At 39.1% G+C, this 25,604-nt stretch overlaps 1 protein-coding gene across 2 annotated transcripts in view; it reads right to left on the bottom strand.

Moving 5' to 3' along the window:
* Nucleotides 1-25,604, bottom strand: part of ALK (ALK receptor tyrosine kinase) — a 759,925-nt gene that overhangs the window by 535,742 nt on the left and 198,579 nt on the right. For both annotated transcript variants that reach the window (XM_060754129.2, XM_060754130.2), the window contains exon 2: nucleotides 5,278-5,397. In XM_060754129.2, coding sequence (XP_060610112.2) covers nucleotides 5,278-5,397 — 120 coding nt within the window. The remainder of the gene's footprint in view (nucleotides 1-5,277; nucleotides 5,398-25,604) is intronic.

Genomic DNA, 25,604 nt, shown 5'->3' with positions numbered 1-25,604 from the left:
GGTCCCATCAGATGATTAGGCAAACAAAGTTTTAATAGAAGTTTTATTAAACACTCACTTGTAATCTTAATCAAGCAACAAAGTGGTGAACTGTTAGAAAGCGATTTGTTCATTCCTTACAAGAGAACTGGGAGATTTTTAGTAAAAGTAAAATAGGCTACTCGGTTCAGAGACCTTGAACAAATTGTTATTTTACATTAGCTCAGTCTTAACATCTGCAAAATGGTGATGTGCAAGTGTATTAGTAGGGTCATATTGATCTATCTTCAGGGTATAAAAGCAAATGAAACTATCTGAGGATCTTCTTTAAACTTTTCAAGCATATGTTTCCCCTTGGAATGAGGTTTCTGAGGAATGGAGAGAGGCTGAAGACAAATAATGACAGGCTTAAATAAAAGCCGTATTTGGAAAAGTCACAAGAGAAGAAAAATCTGTTGCCCTAAGATGAAACTGAAGTGTCTGCATTGTTCAAACAGATACAAAAGTCAGGAGCAGATATCTTTGGGATGGCAAAGACTATGTACTGTACAACATAAAAGGCTAAGACATAAATTTAAAGAAATATGTGATGCCTTCACACAGGTAGGTCAAACCTCTCCCTCAAGCAGATAATTAGAAGCCTAGGGTGAGTAAATCTTATTAGCCTCTTTCCACCTCATCTGTTCTCACAAGGGGCTAGCAATAGATTCATCCTCCTTCATGTTCCAAATGGATTTGCTGAATAGCCTTTCCTTCGGCAGCATGAACTGTAAGGATACTAGTGCCTGGTAACTAATATTGGTGACTTTTTTCAATAAGCTTGTAAAGTTAGCCAGTGGTCACCAGTGTGGTGTGGAAGGCTTTGCTTTCAACATAACTATAATCACAAATAACATCATGATATTATTTGACATATTGTTTTCCCAAGCTCCAATAATTTTAAAGTGATGCCCATCAATAGACTTGTAGTTAGTTAGAATTCAACACAAAATAATTGTGGAGATGGTGGGGTGATGTTGATGATGATATAGTAACTTTTGTACACTATACTTTACAAAGAACAGGATGACTGGCTCCTTTCTAGACAATAACAGGCATCCTGAGTTACTGACAATTAACAATAGCCATAAAAGATAGTACTACAAGGGTTTAATGAAAAGTAATGCCTCCAACTTCGTAACTCCTCAACAGATGGCAGTACTGGTATGTGGCAGGCACTGGCTTATTCAGTAGACTCTCCTCTACAGTTCCATTTTGGTGGGAAGCCTTAGCATTGAACAGTTGTGTTGTTAAAGTGTAAAGTATGGGACCCTGCGCAGACGGTCGGTCAATGGAACTTAAGCAATGTGCAGTCATTGAATTCTTGACAGCAGAAGGTATCACCTCAAAGGAGATTCATCAGAGAATGCAAGCTGTTTATGGTGATTGTGTTGATGTGAGTACTGTGCATTGTTGGGTGAGTAAGTTTAAAGATGTTGAGGTGGGAACTTCTGACTTGTGTGATAAACAAAGAGTTGGACATCCTGTGACAGCAACCACTGAGTTTCACAAGCAAAAGGTTGACAGATTGATTCAGGATGATCGTCATATCAATCAGAGAGAAATTTCAAGCATAATCAGCATTTCACAAGAACGTGTGGGTCACATTATTGCTTTGTTTGGCTATTGGAAGATCTGTGCATGATGCCCTGAGAAAACAGTGTCAAATTCTTCTGTGATGGCTTCAGAAAACTTGTTCATCGTTGGCAGAAATGTATCCAATTGTCTGGTGATTATGTCAAAATAGTGGTAGTTAAAGAGCACATTCTAAGGATTATTTCTGCACTTGATTTATTGAAATATTCCCATCCAAACCCAAGTAACGAAGGTGGAGGCATTACTTTTCTTTCAACCCTCGTACTAAAGCAGAGCTCCTGCAATAAAGATTGAGGAAGATACCACAGCAGACAATTAGGTTAAATGCTCAATCCAGATGTTGCCCTATGTGAACTCAAAAAACTTCTCACAATCTTTTTAGAGGCATTAAAAGGATTAAAGGTGCATCAATACTTCTTCTGATTGCCACTAGTCAAAAGGATCAGTATACTGACTCCGTTCAGATTAGTGTCAATATCATCCAATCTCTGAGCTAGTCAATTCCTCTTTGGTTGAAGATTTTTTTTATTCAGCTCAACAACTCCTGGGATATATTGGCAAGACATAATTTGGGTCAGCCTGTCAAGCAAAGTTATGCCCTTTTCAAAATCTTGATGCTTGGGCTTCTTGCCACAACATTTTTTCCAGAGTGGACACTGCACTGAAGTTAAATCATCTAGTAAAGGAATCCATATGAGACTGTATTGTGTAATGATCAGAACAAATGCTCCACCATCATCCTCCCATTATTATTATTATTATTATTATTATTATTATTATTATTATTATTATGTAAAACATTTATATTCCACCCTTCTCATCCCAAAAGTGGCTCAGGGTGGAGCACTGCATACATATGGCAAACACTCAATGCCGGAACATAAAATAAACTATAAATATACATAAACATTAAATAAATTATCTCCACTTTAAAATCAATTATTTAAACTATCTCGGATCAGTCATACCAGATCCGGTCAGCAGGGTAACTTTTCCTACTGTTGCCTTATTGCACTATTTTTAATGCATAATGCTCTTACTGGGGAGTAAGAAGCATTGATACTAAAGCATAGTAATGGATTATGTATCACATACCAGGCTCCATTTTTTATTAGACAAAACTGATATGGTTCTGCTCACATATCCCTTTGTTATACAAAATCAGCATTACATAAAGTCAGGCATTCCAACTTTATGGTGGGGATAGATGTATCTGTCTTAACATTATCTTTTTTTAAAAAAAGTTTTGTAAATGTTGGTACTGTTCTCTTCTTGCATCAATTTGTGAGTATTTTCAAGTATGTATTTTTGTACATGATATATTGTGCATGAAATATATCTATTTATTATTTAAAACACAACAAGATTAGTACACAGCAAACAAGATCACTATGCTGGCTGTTGTACTGGATCACACGTCAGACACTTCCCAACTGTCTAGGACTATGTGATGTATCAGTGAATAATGTGTGCAGATCCCAGTAGGGTGGCCTTTTGCAGCTGACAGATAGTAATTTTGTCAGTGCAAATTGTGTTCAAGTGCAGGCCCAGGTCTTTAGGTACTGCACCCAGTGTGTCGATCACCAGAGGGACCACCTTTACTGGCTTGTGCCAGAGTCTTTGCAGTTTGATCTTTAAATCCTCATATTGTGTCAGCTTTTCCAGTTGTTTCTCTTCAATTTCTCTTGCCTGGGATTGCAACATCTATGATCCATACTTTGTTTTTTAACACGATCATGAGGTCAGGAGTATAGTGCTCCAAAAACTCTGTCTGTCTGAATTTGGAAGTCCCAGAGTAGTTGGACGTGTTCATTTTCTGTAACTTTTTCAGGCGTGTGATCCCACCAGTTCTAGATGGCATTTGTGGCACAAGTTCCAATGAATCATCTAAGCAATTGTGTTATGTCTCTGCTTGTAGTCTGTCTGTGTGATCTTGCAGCAGCTGGAGATGTATCTATTGTTTCATGTGCTTCCTTGCAGTTTATACATGGGATCTGTCTTTGACTTTTCAATTCTGGCTTTGTTGTTCATTCGTTCAGTCGCTTCCGACTCTTTGTGACCTCATGGACCAGCCCATGCCAGAGCTCCCTGTCGGCCGTCACCACCCCCAGCTCCTTCATGGTCAAGCCAGTTACTTCAAGGATACCATCCATCCATCTTGCCCTTGGTCGGCCCCTCTTCCTTTTTCCTTCCTTTTTTCCCAGCATAATTGCCTTCTCTAAGCTTTCCCGTCTTCTCATTATGTGGCCAAAATACTTTGCCTCTAATATCCTTCCCTCCAATGAGCAGTCGGGCTTTATTTTCTGACAATTCTGACTCACTTATTACTTATTATTATTATTGTTGTTATGTTTATTTCTACTGAAAAGGAAATGGTTTCCCCTAAAACTGTGGAGACTAAAATTTCTACCCCACTTTTTCTCTCCACCAGGAGAGTCAAAGCAACCCTGTTATATACATTTTGAAACTGCCTTCTTGTAATATGTCCCTTTGGGTATGTATTTTAAATGTATCTTAAAAATTGGAAGAATGCTCTAAAACATTTGGAGAAGCAAACTAGAGGTTAATTGAATATTTATTTACAACTTTGCCTGAGATATACAAATCAGATTGGTTTGTATTACATGAGCTTTAGGATGTCTTAATTTTATTGAGCAGTTTCCTTAAACATTCTCACCAAGAAGACCTCTTATTTTGCTTTTCCTTGATTGAGGAGACTTTTCTATACACTAGGGCATCTTTTTTATTCATACACTAACTCCTTGTTATTTTATTTTTAATATATTAAAATATAGCACTTCCTTTAACACTTGCAGTTGTGTACTGGTTGTTATTTAAATTCTCAATTGCTGTAAGTCACACCATGAATATATTTAGATATATTTATATTATTTCACACATACACAAGTAAGCAACATGTGCACATGTCTTATTCAATCCCATTTTCTTCCTCTTGTTTATGCACACCCTCCTCTCCCACCTTCCTTTCCCTTTCCCCCTGTCTAACTGAATGGGCAGGTACTCTCTTACAGTCTTCTTTGAACAAATGTGTGTCCATGCCCTCCTCATGTGGTATCCCCTTTCCTCTTTCTCCTGCCTATGTGTATTGGATGGGCCCAACCATCCTGCCAGTCCGATTTCCTCCCTTCCCCTCATGCCAATTACTCCCAGTGGCACAATGGGTTAACCTTTTGTGTCTGAAGGACTGATGACTGAAAGGTCAGTGGTTTGAATCCGGGGAGAGTGGATTGAGCTCCCTCTGTCAGCTCCAACTTACCATGTGGGGATATCCCACAAGGATGGTAAAACATCAAATATCTGGGCACATCCTGCGCAACATCCTAGCAGATGGTCAATTCTCTCACACCAGGAGCAATTTGCAGTTTCTCAAGTCGCTCCTGACATACAGACACACACACACACACACACAACCCCAATGATATAAAAATCCTGGTTTGAAAAGGCACAGGGAAGTAGCAGAAGCAAATAATGTGTGAGTAATTAGCTCCATGGATGCTTTACCTGCATATGCGGAGGGTTAGCAGCAATACATCAAAAGATCACCTCATAAGTTTTTTGTACATTCTTTTATGGAAGTGGGATTTTCTTAAAATGTCATTTTCTTTTCTGATTTTATTACAAATGTAAAATGGATGCACTTACAGTGTCGCCCTCTGGGAGCAAAGGAAGGGAAGGAATCTTTCATGACCCAGGACAAATTCCATGCAGAAAAATCCAAAGAGTGTGGAGGGATATTTGTTGGTGATTCTGGAATGCTGAAGCCTGCAAAATAAAATGAGACAATTCTGCTGAAACAGCAAGATAAACAGATAGATCACTATTGCTATAAGAAAAGCACATCTCAGACATTAGAATGTGAAGATATTTTCTGGAAAGAAGCATTCTTGTAACTAGCTTTTTAATATCAATGAACCCATTATCCAGTGGCTTCAACCCATGTTTCCTTGGTCTGAGCAATTGCAGTTTTTCAAATAAGATCGGTTTTGAGACACAAGCTTAATTAGCAACACAAATTCTTCATCACGTCCTAAATGCAAAGCTGAAATTATATAAACTGCAGTGATACTTACTCATGATTTCATACTAATGAAGGGTGAGACAACTGCTCATTTTCAAATAAGAATGTACTAATTGTGAGTGGCCTTCCTATTTCCCTGTGCTTTTTAAAGACATCAGGTTCTCAAAACTTGCACAATGTTTTTGTGTCTTATTGTTGTCTTGGTTGCATTATAAACACGATCAGGTATTTGGAATGCATTTTCCATTAATACTTTTGCATTAGTCCCATCATCAGTCTTTTGTACATTACTTTAAATTGTGCATATATACAGGCCTGAAAAATTACTTTTAAAAACCTTCATTTTCTTCAAGAAAGTTTGCTCTCATTCCAAATAAGTCTTATTGCCCTCAATAATAGCAATGCATAGTCAAATTGGATTGGCTGCATCATTCATTGTAGGGGTTCTCAAATAGATCCTCTCTTGCTCAATCATATTGTAGAAGAGGGAAAAGATTATTAATATCAGCTCATTTTCAGCATTTGACATTATTTTTAATATTTGCACTGATTGACACACTGCCGAAAAGGGACACTTAAATGTATGTAGCTATATATTCTTTGCCTATTCCACATGAATGAGATGCTAAAAAATGTTATTAAGAGGTTATGCATTCCATTCAGAAATCTTGAATGAGCTTCCTGTAAAGATGGGACAAAAAAGCTACTCCATTGTTCTTTTCTTAGAATGTATCTGGTATTCACTAAATACAGGCAACAGCTTACCAACTGTCTTGCATTGAGGTTTTCAGCTTGCTCACTTGTCCTTAGCACACTGAAGTCTTTGAAATATCAGTTGTTTTTAATTAAAGCAAAATAAAAAACCCAACCAGTTAAATTTTAAAACACATGTCCTACACAATGTATATGTTATCCTGGTAGTAATATGTTAATACATGCATTACTACAGGGACTGATTTTTTTTATCAGTCCCCTTGGGGAGAGAGGGTGGAATATAAATAAAGAAGTTGTTGTTGTTGTTGTTGTTAGTTTACCTGCACCCCCACTTCCTCCCAGACTGGTATTATTAATATTGAAACTTTTATCAGCTCTAACCAGTAGAGTCAACAGTAACTTTTGATGGGAGTTGTAGTCAAGCAATACCTGCAAAGTCACTTCCCATTCTTTCCCTAAGGAAATTGTTTTGGTTTTGATCACACTATGAACTTTGCTGTCATAGAAACTCAATTCAAATGTATGAATTGAGAAAGACTGGAGGATATAGTAATAATGAAATAAGCCACCTATTTTGGTTGGAAGAAAGATAATAATAACTATTGGTACATTCACATCGGCACAGATGTTTAGTAATGAACACAATTCCCAGTGGGAAAATCTGGTTCTCATTGATCATTTAAACAGCACACACCAGTTTGCTATAAAGCAATGCAGTTTTCAGTCTGTAAAAGAATATTCCTTCTCACCTTCTTCTGCATCTGCAAGCCACAAAGTATAAATTGCTTTTAATGGAGGGAGGAAATTATTAACTTCTGTACTGAACTCGAAGCAATATCCCTCTGTCAGAAATTGCAAATTTTTGTTGTAAGGTCTCACCTCAGAGCATTTCTCACTCGTTACTTTATTTTTAGCCTCTGGAAAGCTGGCACATAAAGCAGGTACCTTCACACCCTGCTGCATTTCAGTGTCACAAATTAGAATGTTTGATGCAAGCCTTGAGGGATTATCCTCTGTCCCAATGACCCCACATCAGCTCTGGCAGTCTGCTTTCATCTATATCCACCCTGAACACCTGCCAGACCAGCATGGATCTTCTGAGAGGGTGAGATTAGCACTTCTGATGCTCTGATCAGGAAGAAGGCATGTGCAACAGAAACCAGGGGCACAGCAAGCCTGCCACATCATGGAGACCTTTAATTCTTCATCCCTGCATTTTAATAAGCTGTGTTTGACAGCTTAATTTTTCTTTTCAAGAGAAGATAGAAAACTGGAACCCACCCACGACAATATTGGTTTGATTGCAATAAACCTCCAGCCATTCTTTTCAGAGATAGTGCCTACTGGCTCATGAAGAAGAATATTATCAGGACAGTTCCACTAACATAATCTTCTGGTCTTTAGGTTTTAATACTAGGCTTGCTAAGTTGTCCATATGTTGAATGACTCCTTTCAAAACTGGTGTGTCTTAATATTTCCCCATTCACTGACCAATGCACACAAAAGTCAGCTACAAACATACACATGTACATACAAAGCCATACACAACAATATACATAACTCTCACCTCCTACCTCCCATTCCACAATCACAGTCTGTTTGTAGTGTTTGATCTGTCCAGAAACAAGTACTCATAGATTAGAGATGTGCAGCAGATCAAATGACATGCCAACTATCCCATGTAAATCTATGCCGTTTTCATCACATAACTGAAGAGCTCTGTTTCCACCAATTTCTTCCTTCTCCAAGTACATATGATAAAAGACCACAGTGGTGGCCATCCCAGTGAACAAGGCACACAAACAAAGTGATGCTTGCTAGAATGCTGAGTTGATGGGAAAATAACTGGGTCAAGCATGCCATTGGACAATAGCTAGTGAGACTTCAAGGCTGGCTAACACAATCAATGCTGATAAGGGAACTGCAGTTCAACACCTGGAGATCTACCCCTGACCACAAAATGTCACCATTTCAACATTGTGTCAAGGTGGGTGACAATGGTAGTTCTTTTTAAAGAGATTTTGTACCAGAAGGAAAGCAGGCACTCTCTGGGTGCAAATATCAAGGATCACATCTGCTACAATATAACTTTACTTAGTTTAGAACACAAAATGTAGATGTTGTCGAAAGGCTTATTTACACTGGGGAGATTAGCTTGTGTAAATCTGGCCTGGAACAGCTCTGGATCCATCACGGACATGTTGAATCTGGGGCTGTTATCTAGATGATCTTGAATATAGCCCACGGGGCTGCATCCTTCTCTCTGTCACCACTGTAATTCCTAGCTGGCCACAAAACTCAATCTCAGTGCCTGGACACTCTGGTTGGTGCTGCTGACATCCAAACGGGGCACCCACACAACCACCAAATAAAAGGAGGTCACATGCGTACCCTGTTCTGACATTAGCAGAGGCAACTGAAGCAGTCAGGTACTCAGACAGAGCTCGATGACCAGCTTGTGACACTGGTACAATTCATCGCTTGTCCCTACACAGGGTAAATGTAATGGAAGTAGTGTCTGTCTGGGTAGGGTATCAAGCTGAATTGAATCTGATCCCATGTTAAAATTGCCAGAAAGACCAGGGATACTCTAGTTTCAAATCTTCCTCCAACCTTTCCCAAACTGAAGAAAAGTGCTTTCAAGTGGAAACCCCAGGATGTTCACTGAAAATCACTGTGCATTATGAAGACAGCCCATGGTTTGTTCACATTGAGTATGATTATTTTGGTGCAGAAAGGCAAAACCTGGGTGTAGTTTGTGTTAAATTGCAAGAAAAGAGATTAGGGGAAGCAGATTGGCATTCCAAAAGAGTAGCTCCTCAAACTGCACAGAATGCTGGCACAAGTGGGTGACAAAGAAAATTGTTGGACACTAGAGGCTTTACCAAGGGGCTGTGGTGGCACAGCAGGTTATACCGCTAAGCTGCAGAACTTGCAGATCAGAGACCAAAGGTTTGAATCCACAGGATGAGGGTGCTCCCACTATTAGCCCCAGCTTCTGCTAACCTAGCAGTTCAAAAACATGCAAATGTGAGTAGATCAATAGGTACCACTTTGATGGGAAGGTAACAGCGCTCCATGCAGTCATGCCAGACACATGACCTAGGAGGTGTCTACGAACAACACCTGCTCTTCAGTTTAGAAATAGAGATGAGCACCCACCACCCAGAGTCGGACTTGACTTAATGTCAAGGGCAAACCTTTACCATTACCTTTACTAAGGGCTTTATCAGAATAGTGTTTTAAAGTGAGTGCCCCCGCTCTCTTAGTGTCTTCTGTGTCCTGGAGAATTCTGGGAAATGTAGTTTAGTAAGGCAAGGACTTCTCTAGCTGAGAATTCAAAAGGCTCCACCCTAAACTACATTCCCCAAAATTCTTCAGGAGGCAGAAGATGCCAAGAATTTGGGGGTGAGCACTTTAAAACACTAGCCTGATAAAGCCCTAGGAGTTCCATTCACATCAGATATTGGAAACTCCTGAAGCTCCCCCCGAGTTGGAGTCCTTTCTGGCTGAGGAGTTTCATAAAATAAGGTTCAGGATTCTGTGGTGATAGAAGTCTGTGACCCCACCTGGCTCAACTCCTTCACTGTGCTAGCAAGAATGGAACAACCACTAGAAACCCCCAGTCAATAATGGTTGGTACTAAGACTTGCTCAAAAAGTAGTTTTCCAATCTCTGGGCTTGACAGTAACCTTTCAAACCATTATATAATTAAGTATAAAATGTTATCTTCAATTGACTGAATAATTTATTATCCCTTTTCTCCAATGATGTTCTGAGAGCAATCTTTTCATGGGTGCATAGTACTATAGTTTAAGCACAAAGTTTGCTGACACATCTACAGCAGAGTGAAGATTGTATCTGAAGACATAAAACCTTTCCAATTAACCTATCTTCAAAGGAAGACAGGAGTAGAAAGTTGCATATACCTAAGATTTGATATGAGATACCACCATGAAAAATTAGTGAAGGAAGAAGCAAATACATTTCTTCCTTTTGTTCTCATAAACTTCTGCAAAAGTGCTCAAATTTTAAAAAAAGTTCTGACAAATGTCAATACTCAGTTTGGGCAAAATCCTCATGGAAATGTTAGAAATCATGTATGGGGAAGTGGGGAGGAGGAAATTGACCAGAATCCCAGTTCCAGGAAACTGGTTCACAACCTTTCATTTTAGGATGTACATTCAAATGCACAGTTGACTAAAAATAATGCAGTGCAAAGCAACATCGTATTCATTTGCACATACAAAAGTGTGTCTAGAAGTGGCTATCATTTTTCTTCCCAGCAATGCCTTTTTTTCAGTTGGAGATGCTGCCACTACATTTCTGGACAGAAATTTTAGTGTTTTTTTTTTTTTTTCATATCAGGAACAAATCACTTCTGGTGTGAGAGAATTGGCCATCTGCAAGGATGTTGCCCAAGGAATGCCTGGATGTTTTGATGTTTTATCATCCTTGTGGGAGGCTTATCTCACGTCCTCACATGGGGAGATGGAGCTGACAGAGGGAGCTCATCCGTGCTCTCCCCAGATTTGAACCTCTGGCTTGTTGGTCTTCAGTCCTGCTGGCACAAGGGTTTAACCCATTATGCCACCGGGGGCTCCATTTTAAGTGGTCATGATGGCACACAAAGTCCTTACCCACTTAGGAATTTCAAGTCTGCTGAAAGGCCTCTTTTCTGTTTCCCACCAATGGGCATAGTATATTGCAAGAGGACATAGGATCTCTTCTGTGATGTTGCTACATTGGGAATATATTTTATCTATTTATTTATTTTATTATTATTATTATTATTATTATTATTATTATATTATAACTTTATTTGTACCCCGCTAGCATCTCCCGAAGGATTCGATGCGGCTCACAATAGGCCGAAGCCCAACACAATACAACAATACAATATCTAGCAAATAAAAACAGTTAAGCAGAAAAACAATAACAATAGCAATATGACAAGACCTTATTAAAAACTGAGTCGGCTGGAGTAGGGGTACAAGGTTAAAAGTGCTGATGTATCGGAGGGGTGTGGGATTATGATATAAGTGCGGTGTGCAGTGTGCGGTGATTTGGTACTAAAGTGCTCCTGGGATTTGGTAGTGGGAGATTCCTAATCTGAAAAGGCACATTGGAACAGCCAGGTTTTCAAATTCTTTCTGAAGACTGCCAGTTTAGGGGCTTGTCTGAGATCTTTAGGGAGGGCGTTCCAGAGGCGGGGGGCCACCACGGAGAAGGTCCTGTCTCGCGTCCCCACCAAGCGCGCTTGTGACGCGGGCAGGATCACGAGCAGGGCCTCTCCAGATGACCGGAGTGAGCATGTGGGTTCGTAGACAGTGATGCGGTCACGCAGGTAGGGTGGTCCCAAACCGTTTAGGTCTTTGTAGGTAAGCACCTGCACCTTAAATTGGGCTCGGAAAATAAACGGCAGCCAGTGGAGCTCCTTAAACAGGAGGGTTGACCTCTCTCTGTAATGGGCCCCAGTTAACATCCTGGCTGCTGCCCGTTGGACCAACTGGAATTTCCAAGCCATTTTCAAGGGCAGCCCCACGTAGAGCGCATTGCAGTAATCCAGTCTAGAGGTGAATAAGGCATGGACCATTTACCATATTTGTACCCATCCCTCCTCAACCCGGGGGGTGGGGGGTGGGGTCAGAGAGGCTTCATATAATGGCAACAACTCAATACCTTAAAAACACACAATTGGTTAAAAAAACCTGTCTACATTTTAAAAATTATCTATTTTAATAGATAAATAAATAAATATATACTAGTGTAAGGTGTATGGTCTTGATTGCCTTGAAACAAAGCATCTCCTTCCTGTTAAATAGATGCAGATAGAGGAGTATCAATTCATTGTGAACACACATGCAAAAGCATGAAAAATAATGGAATGCAAGCATAGTCATTTTACAAACACTGTCATTTCTTATGGAATGGCAAAAGGCATAGTGAAAACATATCTGGTGCAGTACTAATTCCAGATATTTCAAGTCTTCTAAGATAATTATAGTAGGCGAGCAAGTAAAAAGAAGAGACCATGTCTGTATTTTTAAACAAGAGCCACATGAAAAGAAACCATTGAGAAATTATCATAATCCACTGAGAAATCATTTTCTAGTCTTTTCAAAGGGATTAATGCTTTTTCTTTTTTATCTTTTTGCACCTTCTAACAATACAGTATCTATCTAAAGTCAAAATATATTGAAGAATGTTAGCTGAAGCTGGGATGTGCTAGCTACCCCTTCTGGCTCCCAGGACCATGGAGTTTTATCACTTTTCTGCAGCCACACTAACCTTTTCAATAAATGAATGAATTAACAACTGGAGGCTGACAGCTCCATTTTTAGTAGCCAGGAGTTTGGCAGGACACAATAAACTATAGAGAGGAGAAATGCTGAAGCTCTCCAAGCTTTTAATTTAAATTCTTTAATATAAATTCTTTATATCTATAACAATTTTGGATACTTATGTAGAAAGAAAAACCTGGAGCCAAAAGCAGTCTTCGGTTACTCAAAAGCTAGTGCCTTCATTCTTTTTTGGGAAACATTTTACTGGCTTTCTGGAACAATACAACTTCTGAAGGGCAATCTAAGGAACATGCGATTTGGGATTTTTTGCAGGATTTGATGGGCCATTTGATGCCTGCACCATGCCATTGCATTTCCTTATTTTCTATCTTGCATACTGCCCCTATCTAGCTTAAATAGTTGAAAGAAGTCTGGAAAAATCATTACACTTTCAACACCTAATTCTCTGGCTCCCACCAATAAATGAGCAGATAGAGATATTCCAAAGCTATCTTCTCTTCAGCTGTCACACATTCCTCAGTGGGAGAGATGCAGCAGAAGATTACTGTTTCTATTTACTTTCTTTACTGCTGCTAGACTAAAATACGTAGAAACAACTGCTGGTAGAGAAATGGAACATTGGTCTTTATGAATATAAAAAGACCCCTACATAGAGGCAGAGAATATTTTTTTATCTAGGTCACTATTATCCAACCTGGCTGGCAGCATATTCTGAAGAAAGGCTTTAGTTTTGGAAGCAGTAAACGCATGTTATTTCAGTAAATACTGCATCATCTTTATCTAGTTATTAATCTTTATACCCATTGTCATGTCAACACATGGGCAGCACCAAAACCATCTGCTGTGATGTCAACTCCAGGGCAAAGCAAAGGGAAGTTTTGCATATAGCAACTTGCATTAAACTATTTAAGATGCTATTACAAGCTATACTGTGGCCTGATTCTTATCTCTGGTCCTTAGCACTATAATAAATTCTAGAGGAACAACTATATCCCTGTGCTGAGCTGCTAGAGCATGTATAACCTTGGGCCCATCCAGACACTCTCTATATCCCAGGAGCTTCCGCAGCAAACAGGTGGGTGGGCGGTCACTGTTTCTTGTAAACATAGAAGCAATCTCTACAAAAGTGGGGGGGGGGGGAGCAAGATTCCCAGGCATGGGAATATTGCAGTTTTGACCCAAATATCCACATTTTTGAATGTCCCTGCAATCAGAAATCAAAGGATTTTTATATAGGTTTGTTCCCGGGTTTTGGATGTTTCTTCCTGATTGATCAGTTTCTAAAAAGAAGGTGACAGTTAAGTAGAATGCGAAAACTTTGTATGCCACAAACTTTATGAAATGTGTTTAGGGCACATTTTCTCTTGCCAGAACAAAGTTTTGGCCCCCTAGTCAATGTTGTATATTTTTCACAAGAAGAGCGATCAGGAACAGCCATGTATAATCCAGGAACAGCACCCTGTTGTTTGAAGCCACAAGTACACAACTAAAAAGTGTCAATAATAGGAAAGTTCTGTTCCTGGCTTGAAAGTGTATGTTCCTGTTTGATTGTGCAATGCTAACTTGGGCAGCAGTGGTGCTACCCCATAAACTTTGCTTGTGTGGCAGATACTTCATGAAACGTCTGGAGGGAAAAGTTTCTCTGGTCAGGACTTAGAACGGAACTTTTGCTGCAGTGATTCTCTGCATATCCACAGAAGGTTCCAGCAGAAGTCCTGTGGCAGCCATCTTGGAAGCCTCTAAATCTTGCAAGAAAGCATCATGTCAGTACAATGGAGGCAGAAATCCCAGGACCAACAGGTCTGTATGTAGACCTCTTCTGAAGTCCCAGGATTTTTAGTCCCTGTTCAAAACCCGTGATTTAGTGCTGTCTGGAAACACCCCTTGTTTGAGGTGTATGCTCTCTTAAAATATGTATGCAAAAGCTTTAAAATTGTAGTAAACTTTTTAGAATGTTTTAAGAAGCTGGCACAGTTTAACCTACACTAAAGTTAATCTTTTAACTATTGCTGTAAGAGAGACTTTTAAAATTAACGTTGTGCTTTCAAAATGTAGTACACCACCTTGAGTTGCATGGTAAGAGAAATGTAGGATATAAATTAGGGTAATTAAATAAATAAAATAGTGGCTTGAGTGTCAGGCTAGGACTCCGAGAGACCAGGACTCAAATCCCTGGTTATTCACTGAAACTCCTGAATGACTTTGTGGAAGTCACACTCTCTGAACCTAAGAGGAAAGCAATGGCAATTTCCCTTTGAACAAATCTTATCGCGAAAACTCTTTAAGTCATCATGTCTGAATTTATTAGAAAGCATGGAGAAGCAACCATTTTTATTTTATCAATTTGGGTGACCTGTTTCTACTCTATTTAAATTATACCACCATAGTAGACAAATAGATGCAAAACCTGAGTAAAACTGAAGTTATGTTACTAGAAATCAGCTATTTTTTCAAAAGTTCTAAAATGCTATAATTGAATTGTAGTTCCAAGATTCCAGGTCCAATTCTACTCTGTTACCTGGTGAGCTTGTGGAGGGATATATAGCAATATTACTCTCAAACAATTGTTTGAATAAAAGCCAAGAATTCACCTTGGTAGTAATTCAAAGCCTTTTTTATTCATTTTCCAGATGAGTGATTCCATGACTGGCTGCAGAAAGCAGAACTCTTCAACTACACTTCAAAAAGCTGAATTACAGTAAAGTGTCTTTCTAACTAGGTCAGGAGTACAGAAGTTTAGCCTGTGTAAGAATAAAAGATAGTGAACATCCACACATAACCATATAAATACTGCATGGTTTGTATTTCATTTAACTCTGTGATGATTTTGGCCTTGCTTCTCCTTTGACAAATATGCCAACTCCCCTGAAATGACATTTTATCTAAACCCCTAAGCCTTGATCTTCCTTACTTCATGGGTAAGGAATGGGTTATACTTGATCTTCCTTACTTCATGGGTAAGGAATGAGTTATACTTGTCATTGGATTCTTGGCAAGGATTCTTGGATTCTGTTTCTCTTCCCTAAAGGTGAGGCATGGAACTTTCTCCTGTGCTCCATTCAGTAATTGCTTATGACTCAATGAAAGAAGGTTCATGACACCATCACAATCGACCAAAACACCAGTAAAAGAAAACAGTGATCAAAGTTCTGCTGGTTCTTCTAGTTATACAAGCACATTTGTTCCTAGGCCCGCCAGCAATTGTACAAAAGAGTGTGTAAGGCATGTTGTGCAAGGATCATACAAGGAGTTTCACCACTTATTAGGCAACCATTTTTCAACTGTATTTACAGCACATTCTCAACTATGTGGACAATTCGTTTTTTAACTGCATGTTGCAAAAATATACAAGTGGGTGTCCTCCATATTTGTAGTTTCAGTAGCAATGAAGACTGGGCTTGGCAATTAAGACACAAATAAATGTAGTGATTGTACAAACCTATACATAATTAGGAAAGATACAAATATATGACCCTCATTCAGATACAAAGGACTTGGGCTATGACTCTGCAGATCAGATTTCAAATCCAGATATGGAAACACATTGTGTGACCTTGCAGAAGTAAAACTCTTAGCCTCAGAGGAAGATCAAGGTAAATCTTGACTGAACAAAAGTTACCAAGAAAAAATCCATGATTGGTTCATTTTAGGGTCACTATAAATTGGAAATGACTTGAAAGTACAGAACAAAAAATGTATCCATACTGTCTTCTTCGCACAGTCTGTGAGAACAGTTAGGAAAAAACCCACTCTCTTTGAAGAATCCTGAAGGCACGAAGACCCTTTTGTGAAAATCTCTCCTTTGGGTAGAGATCTGAGAATTTATCCAAGATCATCTGATTTAGTTTTCCCAGAAGAATTTAGATAATTTTCAAGATAATCCAAAAGAAATTTGAAAAATGTTGTCAATTTTTACGGTCATTTGTATCTATTACTTTATTGTAATAAACCAGCAATCTCCATATTGAGCTATGCATAATATAGATGTAACTCACAAACTAAAAGCCTATGTTTATTATTCTGATCACAATGCAGCTATAATCAAATATTTGTAAGCTTAGAGGGATTTGTGTTTAAATCTCTTCTATTGTAATGAATGAGGCAGAGAATTGTCCAGGTTTGTCTGGGTTTCACTTTTGTTTGTGATCTGTCTGTGCTAAATAGTTTGCACCTGTTCACCTGTCCTAGCAGGGTGCCCAACTTTAGTCCAGGTTTTACAAACCTTTCCCAAAATGCTACGTGACAAGCCATCACTTCATCTTTTCCAGTTGGAAAACATGTTAAATTATGTATTAAGTTACAATGATTTTATGTCACTCTCTGAAAATTTGATGAGTGCAAATAAACAGCATTACAGGTGTCAGAAAATCTGTACTAAACTCTTGCTGAGAAGGGACCATATACAGGTAGCAATTAGCAGGTGGCAGTAGATGACAAGATGTTTCTGATGCTTAGATGGAATGTGCTTTTGGAAACACTTACAGTGACTGACAGTGTTGATGGATGGTGATCAGTTTGACTATGATCATCCCATTTATTTACGTGCAATACTTAAGTGCCTAGGTTTTTTCCTAAGCCAACTAAACATTAATGGTAGCAGATTTTAATGCCTGCCTGTAATTGCTAGAGCTCTCCACTTTATCAAACCCTAGGTCTTGTTGAAAAGATTGGATTTTACAGAAGACAGCATAAATCACTTCTGACTATCTTCTTGGAAGACCTGTGTTGTGCTATTTTTGTTAATATTCCCAGGTACTACAACAAAGGCAAATCCAAGAGAATATTCTCAATACAAGGTGCATATATGCAGCAATCTACAATATTATTTTCTATAGTACTCATGTTTTTAAAATACACACATTTAAAACCTAAATATATGAATTCGACCAATGAAAATTAGTCCACCAATCTTCTTGGTATATTCAGAAGTGCAAATGATTCTATATAGCTTCTCCTTTCCTTGCTGCAATCAATACAGACAAAAAGATTGTGTGAGATTACACATACAAACACATATATAGTCACTTGGGGGGGGGGGGGCAGTGGTTAGTGACCCATAGGAATCTCTTGTTGCACTCCAGAACAGGAAAAACCCTCTGGCTTTAAAACACCACATATTAAGTAGGAAAACAATCCTTTTTTATTGAAGATAAGTAAAATCAGCAAGGTAAAAGTACACTTTAAGAAAATAGATAAATCCAATTAGGTAGGAAGATAAGCAGACACAAAGTATTCCAAGGTAGGGTTCAACAAAGTTCAAAACGAAGTCCAGACTTCTCTAATAAAATTCAAAGAACCAGAAAAACGTTGATCCAAAGCATGAGCATAATATCACAAGAAACAAAGAGTCAAACCATAAACAAGAAATCCTTAAATATTAATGTTCCAAGCAAGGCTTCCATAAGATAAGAGCAAGAACATAGCAGGATTCTGAAACGATGCTTCATCTGACTATATTTCCCATCGTGGGAACTTTATATCTCCTCTTTAAGCCATTCCAAGCACTCAGAAATTGGTTTCGTTTTCCCTGAAAGCCTCTCATCCTTATCTGTCGAAGCCTGGCAGAATGGCGAAGGCCTTGGCCGAGCTGTCTGTTTTGGCTAATTTTTACCCGTCTGTCTATATGCTCATTAGTTTCTCTAAGTGTCAATTGTTTTAAAGCCCAAATCCTGACAACTCACTGGGAGCAATTCAGGGAGTAAACTATCATCCCTATCCCCTGTAGGAACATTCTCATGGGAAACTACACTTGGAACCGGTGTTTCTATGTCATTCTCTGCATTAATATCATTGACCAGACCATTGCCATCTTGACCCCGATTGACATCATTCTCCACATCTATTAGCACCTTGATCTTGGAACACAATTACAGGCTGAACTCCAACACCTGTAGGCAAAGGATCTACCATGAATACTTCTTGTAAAACATAAAACAATCAATACCATTTGGCTTCAAATTCTCCATGCATGTGAGAGATTGGTTTTTTTATGTAAAGGAAGCCAGAGGAAGTTTGGCAGAGTGGGTGAAGGTGGTGGTTAATGCCTCCCTTCGGGAAGGCAATATTCCAACCAGCTTAAAACAAACTGTTATAAAACCGCTGTTGAAAAAACCATCACTGGACCCCACTCAATTCGTCAACTATTGGCCAGTTTCCAATCTCCCCTATTTGGGTAAAGTCCTGGAACATGTGGTTGCCTCGCAACTCCAGGAATTCTTGGTAGACACTGATTTTCTAGATCTGGCACAGTCAGGCTTTAGGCCGGGACATGGTACTGAGACAGCCTTGGTCGCCTTAGTTGATGATCTTCGCCAGGAGCTGGACAGGGGGAGTGTGTCTCTGTTGGTTCTGCTGGACCTCTCATCGACCTTCGATACCATCGACCACGGTATCCTTCTGGGATGCCTCGTGGGAATGGGCCTTGGAGGTACTGCATTGTAGTGGCTTCAGTCCTTCCTTGAGGGTCGTTCCCAGAAGGTGTTGTTAGGGGACTCCTGCTTGGCCCCACAGCCATTGCACTGTGGGGTCCCATAGGGCTCAGTTTTGTCCCCTATGTTATTCAACATATAAATGAAGCCGTTGGGGGAGATCATCTGGAGTTTCGGGGTACGGTGTCACCTGTACGCAGATGATGTCCAACTCTGTCACTCCTTCCCACCTGCTACTAAGGAGGATGTTCAAGTCCTGAACCAGTGCTGGGCTGCTGTAACGGACTGGATGAGGGCGAAGAAATTGAAACTAAATCCAGACAAGACAGAGGTACTCCTGGTCAGTCGTAAGGCCAAACAGGGCATAGGGTTGCAGCCTGTGCTGGACGGGGTTATACTCCCCCTGAAGGTGCAGGTTCGTAGCTTGGGAGTGATCCTGGACTCATCGCTGAGTCTGGAACTCCAGGTCTCGGCAGTGGCCGGGAGAGCTTTTGCACAATTAAAGCTTGTGCGCCAGCTTGGGAAGTCTGACTTGGCCATGGTGATCCACACTCTGGTTACATCCCACATCAACTACTGCAACGTTCTCTACATGGGATTGCCTCTGAAGACTGCCCAAAAGCTGCAATTAGTCCAACGTTCGGCAGCCAGATTACTAACAGGAGCAGAGTACAGGGAGTGCACAACTTCCATGTTGCTCCAGCTCCACTGGCTGCAAATTAGCTTCCGAGCACAATTCAAAGTGCTGGTCTTAACCTACAAAACCCTATACAGTTCCGGCCCGGTTTACCTGTCTGAACGTATTCTGCCTTATGAACCATCAAGACAAATAAGATCTTCAGGTGGGGCCCTGATCTCGGTCCCGCCACTTTCGCAATTGCGTCTGGTGGGGACGAGAGACAGGGCCTTTTCTGTAGTGGCCCCTCAGCTATGGAACTCTCTCCCCATTGAGATCAGATCTGCCCCCTCCCTCCTGTCCTTCAGGAGGCTGGTGAAATCCTGGCTATGGAAGGAAGCATTCCCAGAGTAATGGTTGAGACCGGCTACAGAACAAAGTTATCGATCACACACATGGGCTGAATTGAACATGATTTTATCCTGGCGATTTGGCTTATTGGTAAATCTAATCTATATGTATTTTAACTTGTTGTCATTGTATGTTGTTTTATATTGTATTGTTATTATTTAATTCTGTTGTGAGCCGGTCTGAGTCCCTCTACGGAGGTTAGAGAAGGTCGGCATATAAAAGTTTTAAATAAATAAATAAATAAATATTTTATGTGTGATCACCTGCCACTCATCAGCTGCACAACTGACATGTCTTTCAGGGTGTATTTTAGGGGGTGATCTTTTCTTATCACTAACTTCATCAGATGACAGTACAATTCATGTAGCAATCAGAGAAACCATAAGTAAACCCATAAACACTTTCTCTTAATTGTGTCCTTTTAAATAAAAAAAAATGACATTCTGCAGCTTGTTAGGATAAGATAAATGTTTTGGGATAAAATAATGGAATTGTGAAAGATCTGCCAAACCATTTTTTACAAAAGGGATGACAGTGATGTAGGGGCGCATCAGAGAGTTTGGGAGGAGTCTTCCGTTGGTTGTGTAATAAGTCAAACACACATTACTATATTTGATATAGAAAGGTGAAAAGTGGATGCAATAGGGTGGATATGCATTCAGTATGTATGTATGCAGTCCTCATTCAGCCTTCTTTAACCATGGAAGCCCACAGTGGAGCTGTGGGTTAAACCCTTGTGCCGGCAGGACTGAAGACCAACAGGTCGCATGTTCGAATCCGGGCAGAGCACGGATGAGCTCCCAGTCAGCTCCAGCTCCCCATGCAGGGAAACGAAAGAAGCCTCCCACAAGGATGGTAAAACATCAAAAACATCTGGGCGTCCCCTGGGCAACATCCTTGCAGAGGGCCAATTCTGTCACATCAGAAGCGACTTGCACTTTCTCAAGTCGCTCCTGACATGAAAAACATAAATAAATGGGTTGACTACTTAACAGGTGTTTTCTCGAATGTGTGCGATAAGTAACCCTTGAATACAGTGAGTACATGAACATGATTACAAAAATTGTTTGAGATTCTATGGGTGCATTTACAGCGTAGATTAATGCAGGTTGAAAACATTTTAACTGCCGTGGCTCAATGCTGTGGAATACTGGGGAATACAGTTTTACAAGATCTTTAGCATTCTCTACCTAAGAGTGCTTGTGCCACAACAGACTATAAATCCTAGGGTTCCATAGCACTGAGCCACTTCAGTTAAGGTAGTGCCCAACTGCATTAATTCTACCAGTGTACATAAAGTTGAGCACACTAGGGTATTTTAAAGATGGAGGGTGCGTGAGTTAAAATTAAGTGCAATGTTGTGTTACTATGACATTTGGTCTTATCTATCTAATTAATAGCTGAAGTATTCTATCATTATACATTGGTTCTTTGTTTACAGACTTAAATCTATTCCCACTGTATTAAATTTTGTTTCCATTGATAACAATGCCATTTTAAACACCTTTTTTGGTTTTGGTTTCCTGGGAGCTGTTTCAAGCTTTTATTAAAAGTTGTATTTATTTATTTTTTAAAAAAAAACAACAACCTGTAAAGTACTTTACTGTGGCACCTTGCCCATAGATGATTCCTGGTTTAATCCCATCTCCAGTTGAAAGGATCAGGTAGCAGAGTAAACAAAGACCCTTGTCTGAGACCCTAGAGGACTGTCATTATCCAAAAAAGACAACAGTGGGTTTAAAGGATTAATGGTCTGAAAGCAGTTTCATGTGCTCATATATGGCTTTTAACTGAAAACAATAGATTTGTCAACAAAATTGATGAACAGTGGATTTGTCAACACAATTCAGCAGTAAATGCTCTTTTTGAAGGTCCCTACATTCTGGCAGATTTGCCCTTTTACAAGCCATTCCTCTCTGTTACTGTTTACTCCTCAGCACTCAGTTTGGGCCTCAAGGTCCTAAGGATAGTGGAATATGTTTAGCCCATATTTTTAAATTAACCAATCTCATTGCAAAGGCTGCATGACTGTTCTTTTTTCTGATTTTTTTCTATGACACTGAACAGATTCCCAGTTGCAGCTTTAACTTCTGTATAAATCCCAACCAATCTCATTTGATCTTTCCAGACTGAAACACTGGCAACCTTTTTCTTCTGCAGATCCATTCCCTTTTGTCTTAACATTTGGATTTCAAAATGTGATTTCTGATTAAAATGTTCATGTCACACACAGTCACCTATTTTCAACGCTATTTATCACATTAAAAAAAATATTTCAAAGTATGGAAGTATATGGATAAAATTAAAATCTGAAAACCAGGAAGAGAAAAACAGGGGGGGGGGGGGGAGCCATTTGTTAGATGTCAGCCTTCATGCTTATTTGCTTTCATATTTTTAAAATGCATTTTTACACATTAAACAAATATACCAAAACAAGACTAACTGGCAAACATAAAAATTAGTCTACAGATCTCTCACTCACTGTCTGGTGTGTGTGTTTTTTTTAGTTCTAATTAGTATGGTCCCTTTAAGACATCTTTCAATGTGGCTTCTCTGGGCCACATTGAAAGATGAAGAATTGTCTCAGGTCACATATGGTGACACTAACTGCAATCACTATTGGAACAGCCCCGAATTACAATTGCATGGTTAATGGTTAAGCTACTGCTTTAAATGTTTTTAGATGCATTTTATAATTCTATTTTAAAATGCTTATTTTAATTTTACATTGTTTTAAGATACTGAATAGTTGTGTATATGTAAAGCTGCCTTGAGTCTCCTCTGGGTTGAGAAAAAAAACATCCATCTGCCATAACAGATAAGTAAAAACAGTCCTTAAACAATAATCCTAATTATATGCCGCCCCTTAATTATGTGCCTTTCATTCAGAGGGTCTTTTAAAATGGTTGAACAGGTCTTCTGGTTGAACTGTTTGCAATTATAATGAGAACTACAGACAATACTCTGATGTTTGTAGATGTTACATACATTCCATTGTCTTCTACAAAATTCATGCTCAAGAACTGAACTATTGAGGTACAAAAACATTCCCAAAATTCTTCATATTTTAAGTCAGTTTACAAATTTGTGTTGGGCTGTATTTATAAGCATTCTGGGCTGCATGCAGCCCATTAATCACAGTTTGTACAATTCTGCTTTTACAAACATTGCATAGTCCCATTTCTACATTTAATAACATACTACTAGCTCATAGATCCCATGATGAATGACGCTTCCCCCAAACAATGTTTTTTTAAAAAAAAATTACTAGGCAATCCATGGATCATGTAAGAAAGATTTTGAAATATATATTTTCAATGTTTTTCTTTAAAAAATAATAATTTCCAAATGTATTTTCTCTTCTTCTACATAACACTTCCTTGAAAGCTTAGGTTTCATTTAGATCTCACTAGTGGCTGCTTAATGAGCCATTCTTGCCTCTGTGGACCACCGAGCTACCAAGCCTACCTACTGAGGAGGCTACTTGACTGAGACTGCACATCTGTGAAGCTATCCACAACCTATTAATTCCTAAACCTCCCTCAAAGTTCAGACTATTAAAGCTAATGCTAAATACTCCAAAACATCACATTTACACAATGAAAACAAATTGTGATGACTGTAGGGCACTGCACATTTGAATTTCCTGTCTTTTGTGTGTTTAATACCATTTATTAGTAGCATTAGGGTTCAGGGATGAGAAATACTTTCTCAGAAAGATAATGAACTCACAAGATGGGTGTTTTTTTAAGATGCAGAACGAATACTAGCCATTTGTTATGAACAGGAAAGCTGCATTACCCCGCAAGAAACACCAATAAGATGGGATTACTATTTCCATCTAAAATCCAGCTGTCTTGGCAGTAACAATAAAACCCTGTTCATATTCCCTTGACTGGGAAGGATGCCAATGTACTTACTTTGTCTGTTTTCACGGCAATATTTCTGCTTTGCTTAAGGTAAAGGATATCTTCTCTGGCTACAACTGTGGGAAATTTAAATACATAGAAACATTTCTCATGAAAGTTTTGTAAGTGTTCTTGAAATGGGGGCCATAAAACACCTGAGTAAAACATGAAAAGCTCTTATCTCCACCCGGATAGACACCCCCGAACTGATTGCAAATGGAAGCTGTAGACGAGAAAATTGCAGTACCTCATCATTTTGTTTTCAGGCTGAAAGAGTAGCTATAGGAGAGAGATAGGAAGCACGGTGAGATCTCTTCTAGATAGACAAAAATGCAGCCCATAACATTATTTTCTTTAATGTCTAGGTTTCTGTCACCAACACATCCTTTGTGGCTCTATAAAGAATAAATCTCTGTACATGGCATTACATATTTAGTCAGTTCTCACAGGTCACATATCTGTGTTCTCCCAAAGATGCTCAAGTGTCTTATTTTGCAGAAGGCTACAGCTCTATGAAGACCAGTCAGTGGACAGCTCTATTTTTATTTTATTTTATCCTGCTTTTTCTAGAATGGGGCGAAATGACTGGCTGTGGCTAGGCTACATCTGATTTAAAGAAAGGATCTTAATTGGCCATAAATGCCTGGCATCAAACTAAAAGGCTGAACAAATACACTACTTCTCTCTATGGTAAAATAATAGATATTTCTATTAAAATTGCAATAATTCATCCTATATCTGAGACTCTCTGTGTATGTGTCTGCACACACGCACAAACACACAAATATTTTATTTTTATTCTGTTTTCTTTCCTTCTTTCTTTTTCTCTCTCTCTTTGATGGGAGGGTGGTTGATCCAGGGGCAAACTAAATTTAATCAATAGTGAGAGCACTGATGTCAAGATGCTGGCATAGAATTCATATTCACAAATTCTTTCCAGTTATGGCAAAGGGTTGGAAGGGCAAACAGCTTAATTCTGGCAGGTATGGCACTGGAAAGGTACACAAGGATAAGATGCTTTAAGATTACACATTGTGCAAGTTAGTGTACAGTTGGGTAAAACAAATCTAGCAATATTGTTTTTTCACATTTTCATTAACAAAAAGTCAATAAGCCTGCAAGTTCTTTCTGAGTTATGAAGAACTGTATGGTTTTGTGTAAATTCTTTGGATGGATAGATGGGATGAAAAAGAGAAATTGCATATACCAGCCAAATGGTATAGGTACAGATATTTTGAGCATCGACCAGGTTACTATAAATTATGAAAGCTATGAAAAAATGGTTGCAGCTGCAATTAATGGGCTGTACAGGTGACCAGAGAGAAGTTGAAATTGCTTCAGGCAATGCAGCTTGCTGAAATAAAGGCTGCAAGGCATGGTGATGATGTGAGAGAGACCATCCATATTCCATTTTGTATGTTGTATTTTCTTCCATTTTCCATCTAATAGTTTACAAATAACTGGCTACTTTAATGAATTATTTTCTTCAAAACAAACAATTATATAACTCTGACTCAAGAATGGACAACTTTTCCCTTTGTGGCACAGCGGCATCATTTTAGTTATATT

Source organism: Anolis sagrei, chromosome 1 (assembly GCF_037176765.1).
Source record: "Anolis sagrei isolate rAnoSag1 chromosome 1, rAnoSag1.mat, whole genome shotgun sequence".
In the NCBI taxonomy this organism is placed as follows: domain Eukaryota; kingdom Metazoa; phylum Chordata; class Lepidosauria; order Squamata; family Dactyloidae; genus Anolis; species Anolis sagrei.
The sequence above is the reverse complement of the archived record's forward strand: the minus strand, read 5'-3'. Positions and strand labels throughout refer to the sequence as shown.